Source organism: Jaculus jaculus, chromosome 5 (genome assembly GCF_020740685.1).
Source record: "Jaculus jaculus isolate mJacJac1 chromosome 5, mJacJac1.mat.Y.cur, whole genome shotgun sequence".
Classification (NCBI taxonomy): domain Eukaryota; kingdom Metazoa; phylum Chordata; class Mammalia; order Rodentia; family Dipodidae; genus Jaculus; species Jaculus jaculus.
The window spans coordinates 143,273,602-143,288,960 of NC_059106.1; the positions used below are offsets into that span (position 1 = coordinate 143,273,602).

The 15,359-nt window shown below is 43.9% G+C and overlaps 1 protein-coding gene across 1 annotated transcript in view; it reads left to right on the forward strand.

The window, feature by feature from the left end:
• Nucleotides 1–267: 267 nt before the first annotated feature.
• Nucleotides 268–15,359, forward strand: part of Cxadr (CXADR Ig-like cell adhesion molecule) — a 48,532-nt gene continuing 33,440 nt past the window's right edge. The window contains exon 1 of the mRNA XM_004654367.2: nt 268–380. Coding sequence (XP_004654424.1) covers nt 338–380 — 43 coding nt within the window. The 5' untranslated portion in view covers nt 268–337. The remainder of the gene's footprint in view (nt 381–15,359) is intronic.

The following is a 15,359-nucleotide window of genomic DNA, read 5'->3' on the forward strand; positions in this document are numbered from 1 at the left end:
CGACTCCCCGCGATCGCCGGTGCCCGGAGCCGCGCGCTGACGCCCCGGCGGATCCCAGGACCTGCGGGGCTCTGCGCCCGGTTTCCGTGGCAACCCCACGCCGGCCGCGGGCGCAGCGGGCCGGGGCCGCCGGGGCTCAGGGACTGCTGCCGGAAGTGACGCGGGTTCACCTGCCGAGCCCGGGAGGGGGAGGGGCGGGGAGGGGCGGGCCGCAGAGGTGCCGCCGCCGCCGCGGGGAGACAGTCGGCCGTGCGCGCGGCTCGGGCTGGGGAGCAAGCGAGAGCCGGAGCCGCCCGCACCTACCTGCCGCCGCCGCCGCCGCCCACGGCCGGGCCCCATGGCGCTCCTGCTGCGCGTCGTGCTCCTGTGCGCCGTGGCGGGTGAGTGAGTGACGGGCGACCCCGGGGCAGGGTCCCCCAAGCCCTCCGCCCAGGCCCGCGGCCACCCGGGAACAATGGGGCGTGGGGGAGGGGGCGGGCGCGCCGCGGGGCCGGTGGGCAGCCTTGCTCCCGGGCTGCGGGGTTTGGGTTGGTCCTTTTCTGTGCCCCGCAGGGTGGAGCAGCCCCGCCGGGGAGCGGCGCCGGGGCCCGGGGACGGGGACGCGGGGGGTTGGGGGGCGCGCGCGCGGGGCGCCCGGCGCGGTCTGCACGCGGGCTCGGCCCGGCTCCCCGCCCGCCGCCGGGCGTCCCTAGCCCTGGGCCGCTGCGAGGGTTCAGGTGTCCAGCCGAGGGAGGCTGAATTACAAACGCCATTATTCAAAGGACCCCGAGTCGGGGACCGAGCTGGCTGACCTCGAGGAACGCGCCCGAGCCCGACCCAGCCAGCTCCCGAGGCGGGGAAATTGGGGAGCTCACCGTGGGAAAGCTGGCTGCGGGCGCGGGGCTTTGGGGGGGGGGGATGCTCGGGTTTGACTTTGTAATGGAATTGGTTCGTTTTTAAGGTAAGGACGTACGAGATGACTTGTGCGGCGGAAGGAATAGCCAAGTGCATTTTCCAACTGCAGCCTTTTTTTTTTTTTTTTTCTCCTTTCCTCTTTGGGAGGGGAAAAAAGGCATTTAAAAAATGCGTCGTCCATTAGGAGATATAAACATTTTGACACTTTAGCAAACTGATGTTTTTTCCAAATCTGTTTTAACTAGTTGATCTCATTTATTGGACTAACAACCCACTGAGTCATATAAAAAGAACATCCATAGGTTCCACTAAGGGGCACATTTTGTGTAGCCCGAGGAAGGATTTTTGTCGTTATTTTTTTGTTTAGGGACTCTGAAGCAGGGTCGGGTGGCTCTTGTCTGTTGGGATGGCTCTCTGCTTCCTGTTGAAATGTTAATTCCATTGTTGGATGCCACAGCTGTGAGCATTACTCATGGGATCTACATTCTATTAACAAGTCTAATCGTAGATCTGATGCCCCAGCAACTCTACCTACACCTTTTTTTAATTTTTGATACCTATCATTTAGGCTTGGCTGAAATTTTAGAAAGTGAATCTTCCGGGAAAAAAATGAAGGGACATTGAACCAAACAGCAGTTGGGAATACTACATTTGTGTTAAAAGAAAGTAAAAAATAAAAAGCAGCCCCCAAAGAACAGCAAAAACCCAACCTTTATACCACAGACCACATCCAAAGTAGAAAATTGGAGAAATAAACCACAGAGATGACCTTTTTTTGTTGTTGTTAATTTTTTTTTTCTGCATTGCCTCATTTTGAAAGACACAATTTTAATTATGGCTGTTTTAGTACATTCATTCTGTTCATTGTGTGCATTACAGTATAGTGAACATATCACTGAAGGATGACTGTGTTCAGTTCAACTAGACAGTTATTTCCTCACCACAAAGCTTTTTATGTAAGAACTCACTCAATGAGTTCAATCCCCAATATTTCACACACATATACAAATCACCTCAGAAACTGATTCATAAAAATGGCTTTGAGAATTTCTGTGGATGCTTCCTTTTTGTTTGTTTGTTTGTTTGTTTTTTCTGCTTTTGATTTTTTTCAAAACAGGGTCTCACTCTATAGCCCCAGGCTGGACTCAAACTATCCTCCTACCTCAGCCTCCTGAATGCTGGTGAAGGCATCACCATCATGCCCAGCTTCCGCAGATATTTCTTGCTACCTCAGAAATGCAGTGGTATGAACTTAAGCCCAGTGTTAACATGATTGACTGTATTTACACAATAATCACTAAATATGAAACATAGATTTGTCTGTATAGGTTTGTTTTTTAAAAAATATTTTATTGATTTATTTATTTACAAGCAGACAGAGAGAGACAGACAGACAGACACTATGAATGGACACACCAGGTCCTCTAGCCACTGCAAATGAACTCCAGATACGTGTGCTACTTTGTGCATCTTCTGGCTTTATGTGGGTCCTGGGGAATCGAACCCAGGTTATTAGGCTTTGCAGGCACATGTCTTAACCGTTGAACCAGCTCTCCAGCCCCTGTGTAGGTTTTAAAGAGTTTCATGTTGTGTCCTCCATGTGGATGCAGGTCTTTCGGAGGTATTTTTGTTGCCTGTGTGACCTACTATGACCGGTGGTAGCAGAATTAAACATCTGAACAGCTCCTAGGTAGCACTTGGTAACTTAGGTTGTGCACGGACTTACTGTGTAGCTGAGGATGACTACCTATTGATCTCCTGTCTCCATTCCCCACACCCATCACCCAACTCTATGGGCTTTATATGCATTCACTCCTTTAATCTACCAAGTAACGCTTGAGATTATCTATCATAATTATTTGTTGTATGTGTAGGGAAACTGAGGCATGGCACAGTTGTGTAACTTGCCAAGGTCATGTACTTGCTGTGCGGTCTGCTCTTGTCACTATGCTGTTATGCCTCAGAAACAGCATTTTTCCTCATTGACATCCTAATTTTTGCCATTGGCCATCTGTCACTGATGAAGAACCTGTTTTTTGTTTTATGATTGTGTGCCAAAAACTAAGGTTTTTTTTTTTTTTTTTTTTTTTTTAAGAGAGAGCGTAAAAGAAAGAAAGGGGCATAGAGACAGAAAGACAATGGGCATGCCAGGGCCTCTTAGCCACTGCAAACAAACTCCAGACATATGCACCACCTTGTGCATTTGGCTTTACGAGAGTACTGGGGAATTGAACCTGGGTCCTTAGTCTTTGCAGGCAAGTGACTTAATCACTTAGCCATCTCTCCAGTCCCTGATGGCTTTTATGATAAGCTTTTAAAGCATTTGGTCTTAGTTGAATAACATTGAGGCACCATGAGTGCTCCGGTATTCTCTAGGGCCTAGCTTATTGCCAGGAAGCATAGTGCCCCTATACCAGCACAGCCAGCCAGCCACTTATTTATTTATTCTGAGGCAGGGTCTTGCCCTAGCCCAGAATGACCTGGAACTCACACAGTGATCCTCCTTTTCCCTTCTAGCCATGAACTACCATGCCTGGCTAGCACTGGCATTTCTTAAAGTCTGTTAAAGTAATGGGGTACTGCTGGTTCCCCCTCTTACCAACATGAATGAAACTAATCATGTGCCCCATTTTTTCGTCACTTTATGGCCATCCGATGGTGGCCAAGCCACTGTTCTCTCTGTGAGCCTCATGGCTTTCTGTGCCTGCTGCAGGTTGGATAATCTTGGTCAGAAGAGACCTGTTTCAGTTGAATGGGAGAAGTTCAGTAGACATATTACTAATGATGTTGACTATAGGCTAGGCTGGAGAGGTGGCTCAGTGGTTAAAGGCACTTGCTTGCAAAGTCTGCCAGCCCAGTTTAAATTACCAGTACCCATGTATAAAGCCAGATGCCCAAAGTAACACATTTGCAGTGGCGGGAGGCCCTGGCGTACCTGTACCCATTCTCTCTCTGCTCCTCTCTCTCAAAAAAAAAAAAAAAATTATGTATATGACTGTAGTTAATACATTCTTGAAACTTCTGAATAGATTCTAAATACCACAAAAAATGACATAATGTATATGTTACTTTGCTTGATATAGCTGTTCCATAGTGCTTTCTGACTTTATTGTTTTTTGTTTTTTTGGAGCGAGGTCTCTTATACTCTTGTGTAGCCCAGGCTGGCCTAGAGCTCACCCTCCTGTCTCCAACTGCCTTTGGACTGCTGGGATTGATCATGTGCCACCATGCCTGGATCTTACTGTTCTGTTTTTACCTCCTCCCTGCTTCAGTTGCCAAAGATACAGATAATCTCTGTGCCAAATGGTGTTATCTCTGTGAAGTTCCATGATACTTATTTTTGGTTTTTCCCAACCACTTGACTTATCTTTCACTGCTGTTTATAATAGTCTTCTTAAATGTCAGCCCTCCCATGATTTGGCCCATAGCCCCCTTTTGGAATCCATGTCTTAAGCCTGGGGGACCTCATCTGTCATCATTGTAACCTCCAATTTGTTGGTACTAAGTGAAAAATATTTTCAGATCAGTCCATTTTGGATTCTGAGCCCCTTCTTCCCTCCCATCTTGACAAGGTTGCCCTCAGCCCAAGATGCACTGGCCTGAAACTCATTGTGGAGCCCATGCTGGATTCAAACTCATAACAGTCCTACCAAGTGCTGGGATTGTTAGCCTGAGCATCTCACTCAGCCTGAGCTGTTGTTTACCTGTCTGTCAGTTTCCAGTTGGTATCTTAGAGTCTCAAAGTCCCCAACTAAACTTGTCCATTAATTAGTCAGCCTACTTTCATCTTGGAAAGTTTTTCTTTCTGAATTATGATGGATAGTTTCACTGGGTATAGTGGTCTCGGTTGGCAGCTGTGGTCTTTCAGGTCTTGGAACACATTATTCCAAGCCCCTCCTAGCTTTTAAAGTTTGCATTCAAAGTCAGCTGTTATTCTTGTGGGCTTGTCTTTATTGTTGACCTGGAGACCTGGAGTTTCTGTCTTGCAGATCTCAATTCTTTTCTTATTCTTCACATTTAGTGTGTTAACTATGATGTGCCTGGGGAGGTTTCTTACTGTGTCTACTTAGTGTTCTGTATGCCTCTTGTACTTGAATGGAAATCTCTTCTGTAGATTTGGGAAGTTTTCTGCCCTGATTGTATTGAAAATATTCTCTATTCTCTTGTCATGGTATCCTTTTCTTCTAATTCCTATAACTCATAAATTTGGTCTTTTCATGTTGTCCCAAAGATATTCCTTGTTTTGTCCTTAGAGTTTTGTAAGTTTATGTAACCTTACTTTAACTCAGTGTGTTTAAAAAAAATAAAAAACGGCATGATGGATGCACAAAGTGGTGCATGCATCTGGAGTTTGACTGCAGTGACAGAAAGCCCTGCCCAGCCCATACTCACTCTCTGTCTGCCTCTTTCTCCTCTCTCTCTCAAATAAATAAATAGAATATTGGGGGGGGGGGAACAGAATGAAAGTAAGATGAGGATTAATGTGGATAGAAAGGGGTGCTAATGCGAGGAGATAAGAGAAGTATTTGGGAGGCTAAGGTCATGTATGAAACTGTCAAAAATAAAAAAAATTTAAAAATCCAGTCATTCAAATATTTATGACCTACATATTATACCCAGTGCTAGGTACTTTTATAATAGGAAAAATTTAAAGATATAATCATTCCAAGCCAGTGACATGGTATGGGCAGTGGTATGTGGAAACCTGAAAAGTATAGTCTGATTTGGGATTTGAGAAGATCGGTGTATATAAAATAGGTAGCAAATACTGCTCAGACTTTGGACATACATGAGTCACTCCTATTAGAGGGCCTGGCTTGGGGCCTGAGTTTCATGCTGCCAAGTTCCTCATGATGTCACCGCTGACCACATTTAGTGTGGGCAAAGATCTAAAGCTGTTCTGAGAGTATTTAGAAAATGATAGGTTGGTCAGGGTAGACCCTTCCACACCTATGACACTAAGAGGTATGGAGGTGTGAGGAGAAGTGAGGTTATCATTACACACTGAGGTTTGTTCTCTTGAATGGTAAGAATTCAGCAATCCTGGAGGCAGGGAGTGACTGACATACATACATATATATATGTATATACACACACACATACATACATAGCACAGGAATCCAAAGGAGAGCTGTCTTGTAGAAAGGCTGTAAAGCATGGCCCGGCTCCTTTCATTTGGAAAGCTTTTTGGAGGAAGAGGCATTGGAACCTGATGTTTGGTTCCTTGTATGAATAGCAAAAAATGTAGAAGCAGTCAGATTTCTGACCGAATTGTATGGTGCTATCACTAGCTTATGGGGAGAATTTAATATTTTATTTATGAGACAGAGGGAAAGAGGGAGGAGGGAGGAGAGAGAATATGGGTGCACCAAGGCCTTTCTAGCCACTGCAAATGAATTCTAGGTACTTGTGTCATCTTGTGCATCTGGCTTATATGGTGTAGTAGTCAGGGTTCTCTAGAGGAATAGAACTGCTAGAATGAATTATATTAAAAAGGGAATTTAGCCGGGCATGATGACACATGCCTATAATCCCAGCACTTGCCTATAATCCCAGCACTCGGGAGGCAGTGGTAGGAGGATCGCTGTGAGTTAAAGGCCACCCTGAGATTACCTAGTGAATTCCAGGTCAGCCTGGGCTAGAATGTGACCCTACCTTGGAAAAAAAAAAAAAAAAAAAGAGCGGGGGAATTTATTGGATTAGTTTATGGCAGTCCAATAGCAGCTGCAGGCCCAAGAATCAAGGAACCTGGTAGCTGGTCAGTCCACAAAGCTGGATGCTCAGCAGTCCCGATCTGGCACTGAAGGCCTGGAGGCGTCCTGAGGAGCCGCTGGTTTTCAACCCACGTGGGTCTTCGGTTGTCGCTGGTCTTCAGTCCCCGCTGAAAGGCAGCAAGCGGCTGGGGCAGCCAAGTGGAAGGGAGGAAGGGGCTCTTCACCCAGAGCTTCCTTATATAAATTCCCCCTCTGAGAGGGGCTGCCCGCTCTGCGGGAAGGACTTCCTCCTTCAGTTAATCCTTCCTAGAAGCAACCTCAGAGACCCACCTGTGGATTACTAAACAGATCAAGTTAATAACATGTTAAACATCACATGTGGGTATTGGGGAATCTAACCAGTGTCCTTAGGCATTGCAGGCAAGCACCCTAACTGCTGAGCCATCTCTCTAGCCTTTATGGGGAGAATTAAAAAAAAAACACCAAAGGGGCAAGTTTTAGGGAAAAAACAATGAATGAACTTAAGTTTGGATAGGGGCTTTAAAAAGGTGTGTAAAAAAATATACTAGGAAGATTTTAAGGGAGGACTGAATTACGAGAGGGGTAAAGATTGGTGACCCTGAGTTGAGAACTCATAGCTGATTAGATGTCAGTTCTGACTAGAAGAGAAGGTGAAATGTGAGGTGGCAGACGGGAACATAGGAGGGCCAGGTGTCCAAAGACTGATGAAGGGCTGACGCCCGTGTTCCCACCAGCAGTCTTGTGCAATTCAGGAGGTTGATCGATTTCCAGGGTACAGTATCTCATGGTCAGAGAAAGCTGGGCTGTAATAGGCCTAGTGGGTGTCAGGTTAGTGGAGCATGAACACTGGACTTTGCATGTTTGCTCCATGGGTGAGTATACCCTAAGACAGAAGGGAGAGACCAACACATATGGCCTTTTAACCTTTCTCCAGACCTAGAACCTTGTTTCTGACTCATTCTTTCCTAGAACATTATTCTTCTTGCTGATGAGCTCCTGAACCCTTTAGGCTCAGAGGAGTCACTCTCTCTCATCTCTTATGCATGCATCCCTCTAATGTTACGCTCTATGCATAACTTAGATAATATAGTGAATGTAATGTAATGAATATTCCTCTCTCTGCTTCTGACTTTACACTTTCCCTTCACCCCCTGCTTTCTTACCTTTTCCTGTTTTAAAGAGCTTTCTTCTTTTTAAATTTTTTATTTGTAAGCAGATAGAGAGACAGGAGAGAAAGACAATGAGAATGGGCAAGCTAGGGTGTCTAGCCACTGCAAATGAACTACAGGTGCATGCACCACTTTTGTGTATCTGGCTTTATGTGGGTACTGGGGAATTGAACTTGGGTCATTAAGCTTTGCAGGCAAGTGCTGTAGCTGCTCAGCTATTTCTCCAGCCCATTTCTTCCTCTTTAAAAAAAAATATTTTATTTTTTATTTATTTTTAAGTAGAGAGAGACAGATGCAGAGAAAGAGAGAGGCAGAGAGTGGTCACGCCAGAGCCTTAGCCACTACAAGTGAACTCCAAATGCCTGTGCTATTTTGTGCAGCTGGTTTTATGCAGGTACTGGGGAATTGAACTCAGGTCCTTACGCTTTGCTGGCAAGCACCTTAACTGCTGAGAAGTCCACTTAATGAACTTTCTTGAAGTAGTCACCTGCATTCACTGACTCCATTGTCTCTTTGTATCATTGATATTTTCACCCTGTTCTGTGAGACTTCCAGTGACTCCATTGTCTCTTTGTATCATTGATATTTTCACCCTGTTCTGTGAGACTTCCAGTTTGTAGATGGCAGCTATGAGTGTGACTATATCCAGTGGACATGTCACACTTTCAGCCTCTTAAACATTGCAGTAAAAATAGCAGTCTTCTCAGTTAACTATCATTTTCTTCAGTGTACTGTTTGCATCTTGTACCTTAAATACTCATTTTCCTCAGCTTGTGGTTTCAGTTACCATTTCTCTGTTTTGAACCTTAGGTCCATTTCTAGTCATTCCTAACCTCTACCCATAATATCAAACTATCCCTTTGATATCTCTGCTTAGACTTCCCACAATGTATCCAACTGAACACTATTTTCTCTAAGTAAATGGATTTTTAGTTACTAAAATGCTCAAATGGGAGTATTGTTACTTGACTCACCTGCTCACATCTAGGTTCTAAGACCTATGTGTCGCTCCAGTCACTACCTATAACTCGGGTTACAGTATCATCTTAAGCTGTTTAAGTATCTTCATAATTGGCCTTGGCTAGGTTAGCTTTCCCCTGTGCTCATGCTGGTAAGTGTCCTAACACCTTACTGTAATGGTTTTCTCTCAGACATTTATTTCAGGTTAGGGGCTGCTTACATTTCATCCCCAGCATGTGTATGCAGTGGATTTTCATTGGATAAATTCAGGAATGCAGGTCAGACAGGGACAGCTGTTGTAGAGGGTGAAGAGGTTTTGAAGGTGAAGGATAGGAGTGAGGTGGGAGCGGGTGGGCTGTGTCTCCAGCACTGTGGGGCCAGCTCTGCTTGGATGCTCCAGAATGGAAGGAGTGGTGTGACCACTCCAGCCTAAACTTCATTCTCCTGTTTGCGGCCTGGTCTGTCCCCCTGTTTCCTCGTTTCCTCAGTCAGCACTCAAGCCATTATGAGGTGAGAGAATTGATGGTTTCTATAATTAAAGGAAATTCTGGAGCTGGGAATTTGGGGCTGAGTTCATTCAGTGGCCAGTAAATCATGTGTGTGAACTTTCAGATGATCATTAGTGTGCAGCCGACCCCTCATCAAGATGAGCATTAAAAACTCTCTTGCCTTCATTGAACTTGTACTTTAAAGAAAGTAAACTTCAACAATGAAAAATAATTATCCTTCTCCACAGGGTTTTGCTAGGTATTGCATACTGTACTTGAACTTGTGATCCTCAGGCCTCAACCCTCCTGAGTGTTTGGACTGCGGGCATGCTCTACCACACCTGGCCCTGCGTTTACATCCTTTTCTAGAGACGGTTACTAAGGAGAATTAGAGAATGAAGAGGAGTAACTGTTTCAAGCTCTGTTTTCCTACCTTTCTACCTAATTTCTATTTATTTTATTTTATTTGGTTTTTCTGACCTTGAATTCACTATATATCTCAGATTGGCCTTGAACTCACAACTCCTCCTACCTCTGCCTCCTGAGTGCTTAAAGGGATTAAAGGTGTGCATCACCACACCAGGCTCTACATAATTTCTAAATTAGTCTGGACCTGTAGCTGGTGGGATGTGAGGTGTATTGGTTGTTTTTGCTTGCTGATACAACCCCTTCAAAAAACAGAAACCTGTTCATGGCTTGGTTTACTGATTAAGACTCTGTTGCTCATACTTCATTTTCCAAGTTCATAGCTAACTCCAGATGTAAAAGGTATTAATTTAATTTATTTAATTAATTTAATTATTTATTTCCAAAGAGAGAGAGAATATGAATATTGTTAAGCCCATGCCAGAGCTTCTAGCTGCAAATGAACTCCAGATGCATGTGCCACTTTGTGCATCTGGCTTTATGTGAATACTGGGGAATTGAACTTGGGTCATTAGGCTTTTCAGGCAAGTACCTTAACCTCTGAGTCATTTCTCCAGCCCTAACTCCAGAGAGCTGAACACTATAGTAGACTTAAAACTCACCCACCAAGGCTTGGAGAGTTTTGCAGAAGAGGCAATGGAAAGATGGCAAGAGCCACAGGGGAAGGGAATATCCAGAGGCATTGTCTCCCCCCCATGACTGATTGCTGCTCTCACAACTCATAACCCACAACCTCATGGTGAATACCAGCAGGCCCCCTGAGGAGGCTCTTAGTAGCATGGGGGCAGGGAGGAGGAGAATGATGGTACTCACACATGATGTGTCTCCTTAATTTAAAAAGAGAGTGAGAGGGCTGGAGAGGTGGTTTAGTGGTTAAACGCTTGCCTGTGAAGCCTAAGGACCCTGGTTCAAGGCTTGATTCCCCAGGACCCATGTTAGCCAGATGCACCAGGTGGCACACGTGTCTTGAGTTTGTTTTCAGTGCCTGGAGGCCCTGGTGCGTCCATTCTCTCTCTCTTCCTGCCTCTTTCTCTGTTTGTTGCTCTCAAATAAATAAATAAATAAATAAAAATGACCCCCCCCCGGTCCCCCAAAAAAAAAGAGAGAGAGAGAGAGAGAGAGCTGGGTGTGGTGGCGCATGACTTTAGTCCCAGCACTCGGGATGCAGAGGTAGGAGGATCATCGTGAGTTTGAGGCCACCCTGAGACTACATAGTGAATGTAGGTCGGCCTGGGCTAGAGTGAGACCCTACCCTGAAGAAAACAAACAAACAAAGGCCAGAGTCTGCTTAACATGTCCAGCCTGGGGAAAAAAACAGAGTGAGACAACAAAGTTCTCAGTTACCATTTTGATGGTAGTGCTGATGAGGCAGTTTATCTGCTGTGCATTTTCCCACTTGTCTTTTCTGCAGCTTTTCTTCTCTGCGTTCGTTGTCTCCCCATTCTGCTTGAGAATATGGATTTAGCTAATTAGAATGTAAGCCTTAAAAGTCTCAGTTTGATTCTGTAGTATCTGCAACTTTTTAAATTGGCTCGGTGCCAGTAGAAGACTGTCCTGCACTGCTGACAAAGGGAAGGTAGGAAAAGGCAGCGAGATAATAATTGCCATCTGTTTCTCGGGTACGTATGCATGCTTCCGTGTGTCCGTTGGTATGTACTGAGAAAAGGGACTGACAGTTAACTGGAGTGATGTATACTTACTGAGCAGATACCAGCTTGCTTTGAAATGTAAATCAGTTGCATACATCAAGCTTTTTTTCTTTCCATTAGGCAGTCTCACTAGCCCAGGCTGTCTTGGAACTCCCTGTGTAGTCCAGGCTGGCCTTGAACCCATGGCTGCCCTCCTATTTCAGCTTCCTGTGTGCTGTGCAGTTTCATACTTCAAAGATGGCGTCCAGATTGGAGTGGCAATTATTTTTATATAATTTGCTTCTAAGAAAAATATATTGAGATTTCTAGAAGGAACTGCATAACTAAACTAGTTGTTACTCCTGCTCCTTCTCGAGATAGTGATGTTTTCTGTGTAAGTTTTATGAGTTTCTACAAAAGAAAGATGGCTTTCTTGTACAGATAAAATTCTCTTAACAACCCCTAAGGGACATCCAAATACACTGAACCAAATTTGTTAAGGTCTTTGTGAAGTCCTGAAAGTGATTGTTGCCCACCCTTGTATCAGTCATGAGTATTTTGGATTCTTGAATACCAAGAGTAGCCATGAGGAGCATCTCTAAGGGGGCTGACAGAAACGTGAAACTGTTCTGCAGCCCAGTAGGTCTGCAGGATGCATTGAAAAGACTCACCTGCTCAGTTGTGTAATGTGAAAACAGATATCTGTAGAGTGAGCTGTTAAATCTGGGAGACGAAAGGGAACACACCTAACTGGTCTTTGTGTTCGCAGAAAGTGGTTGACTGGGTAAACCAAGCTGGCCTTGAACTTGCTGCAGTCCTCCTGTCTCAACCTGGCAAGTGCTGGGACTGCAGACATGAACTGCCATACATAGCTTCTTCTTTTTAAAACTTTTTTGGTTTATTTATATTTATTTATTTATTTGAGAGCAACAGACAGAGAAAGGGAGAAGAGGGAGGGGGGGGGAGAGAATGGGTGCACCAGGGCCTCCAACCACTGCAAACAAACTCCAGATGCATGTGTCACCTTATACATCTGGCTTACGTGGGTCCTGGGGAATGGAGCCTCAAACCAGGGTCCGTAGGCTTCACAGCCAAGCGCTTAACCACTAAGCCATCTCTCCAGCCCCCAGCTTCTTATTTTTAAAGCACAGTTCCACTTGAACGCACTCTCAGTGACCTTGGGATGGAAAGATACATGGTGTTATTCTGACTTACAGGAATCAGATCCTAAAGGCAAAGCTTCACCTGCCCCATTGCGGCATTGTGTAAAACACTGTTCTTCAACAGAAACAGGAGCAGGGACATTCCACACAGGGGATTCAGAATGCCCTAGCAGTCAAAAGAATAGGTGAAATTATCTTACTTATCCCAATTTATGTAAAACAACTTCCATATCTAAATAAAATTACCTAGACTTACTTTTTTTAAGTAGTCTTTGAAATCTGCTCAGTGTTTTTACCTAACTATCAGTCATTTCAGTTTGTAATAGCCACTTTCTCAGTGGCTGGCACTTAGCATATTGGTGACTTCCACTGTGTAGCACCCTGGACCATGTAACCTGAACAAGCAGGAGTGTAGCTACCCCCATGTTGCTAACCCCCTGTATGTAGCTCCGGAACATCTAACTGGAACCAGGAGACGTGCACTGTGCCATCGGGACGGCTCTGTTGTCTTAGGATTGCTCTCACAAGGTTTTGCCTCTACAATGATTATGTGTCACATAGTACTTCCTGTTAGCATTGGACCAACTAGTGTCTCTTGTGTCTTATTTGGTTTCTTGTAATCACCAGAGCATCTATTACATGCACACAAAATCATATCAGCCTGTCTTTATTCCATAGTTGTGAGCATCTGCATCTTATATTTAAGATGGAAGAAATAACTGTGTACAGAAATAATATTGTTAACTTTGCCCATTGGGGGAATAAATGCATTTATGGAGGGGTGCAAAATATTCAGGATTGAATGGTTCTGATAATGGTTGCTGAGGAAGCTTGAATTCATGTTGGGATATTAGGAAGGAATTTATACCAAGATTAAAGCAGTAGGTTTAGTAACCTTTTCTTTGTTGACTTCAGGATTTTCCATAAGAAGACACATTGTTTACTGATCTTAATGTTGTATCTATTTTTTAAGTTTCCTTTTGTTTTCTGTGATACTATCTTTATGAGGCATTTTATTTGAATGGATTATTTTGTTTTTATGGAATAGTCCTTTCCAAGCTTATATTAATTAGAAAGGAAGAGCAGTGTGCTGGGATTTTTATGAGTAAGGAGAGGCAAAGGGAGATTTCCTAAAATGGAGTGATACCTATTACTGCATGAAAGTGATGAAAATATTCACTATGGCAACCAGGCTGCTTTTACCCTTAATGCAAAACACCCTATTTGCATTTGTTTTGTTCAGGATTTTGAAATGAGCAGCTGTGTATTAGAGACCAAGGGGAAGGCAATATGCTTTTTAGTTAGAAAAGAAGGACTGGAATAATTTTGAACAAAAATGAAATCTGAGTGCTTCCCTTTCTGACTGGCTGTGAGAGGGAATTGGGGGAGGGTTGAGCCACAATCCAGTTCAACACATGCTTCCAGAAAAATGTATCTGCATGTCTGTTTTAACTCTTCTTCTGTCTTTCCACCATAATTACTTTCTTCTTAGCCCTGGCTTCTAAATTCTTTATTATATACTTCTTATAAGCAGCAATCCCTGTAAAAGTTTGAGGGGAGTAATGCATATTTAAGGGCAAGGTGTTAGAGTGCCTTCAGGACGTAGACACAGAAGACCCCAGCTCAGCGTCCTTGCTGAGCTCAGGTCCAGAGGGAGGGTCAGGTGTTTGTCACAGTCTTGTTGAATGCCTGTGTTGTCACAGAGGAAATAAAGGCAAACTGGGTTACAGAGTCCCTCAGTTTAATTTCTTGTACCCTAATCGGTACCCTAAGTGTCTCAATCTTTATATCCTCCCAGTCTTAAAGGTCTTATCCCCTACTTACTGGGTTTTATTTTTCTCTGGGGTTTTGATTCTTAAGCCTGAGTATGCCAATGTATTTATTTATTTTTTTTTTAATTTTTATTTATTTGAGACGGAGAGAAAGAGAGAGAGAAGGAGAGGGAGATAGCATGTGTGTCATGTGTGTGCCAGGGCCTCTGGCCACTGCAAACTAACTCCAGATGTATGTACCACCATGTGCGTCTGGATTATGTGGGACCTAGAGAATTGAACCTTGGTCCTTAGGCTTTGCAGGCAAGTGCTTTAACTGCTGAGCCATTTCTCCAGCCCCACTGTATGTATTTTTAACCTTTCTAATTCTGTTTTTCCTTTTTTTCCTTTGGCTTATAAACATGTTCAACATTTCTCATTTTGGAACAACCTTGCCTTGGCCATACATTGCAATCTGCCTGCTATATTTCCTCTTCTCCTTGAAGGCCATCACCTCAAAACAGTAGTCACTTCTATCTCGGTCCAAGCTCTTCGGTTGTCAGATATGGCACATTCCCCACCAGGATGACTAGGTCATTGCTGATGTTCTCATCACCAAGCCAAGTGATATATTTTTGTGTCATTTCTCTTTATTTTTTGAGTTCTAGCACCACCAAATGTTAAGGTTAAAAGATTTTAGAACACACTTCCATCCCTGAGAAGTTTACATCATAGCAGGATATGCGGGCTTTTAAGATGACAGTGAGTTGTTTACTAGCTGCTATTTTTTATTCCAATTCCATCATATTACATATTTTAGTTACTAGTGTGTCTGTCCTATTAGACGGGGTTGAGGCTCTTGAGAGCAAGGACTTTGCCTTGAGGAGCATCCATAGGTACCAAATTCTTGGCTAAATAAGTAAGTAAACATTATTATGTCCAAATGGTGTGTATCTGTTCATAATTATAATCTCCAAAACTATTTAAATTTAATTTTAAAATCTTCAAATTTAAACAAGAGAATATACTGGGACATTGATTTGGCTTATGCTAAACCATTTTTCTAAAAGTAAATTGTATTTTATTTTACTTATTTGAGAGACAGATAGAAAGAAACAGATGGGGTGGGCAGAGCAGAGAGAATG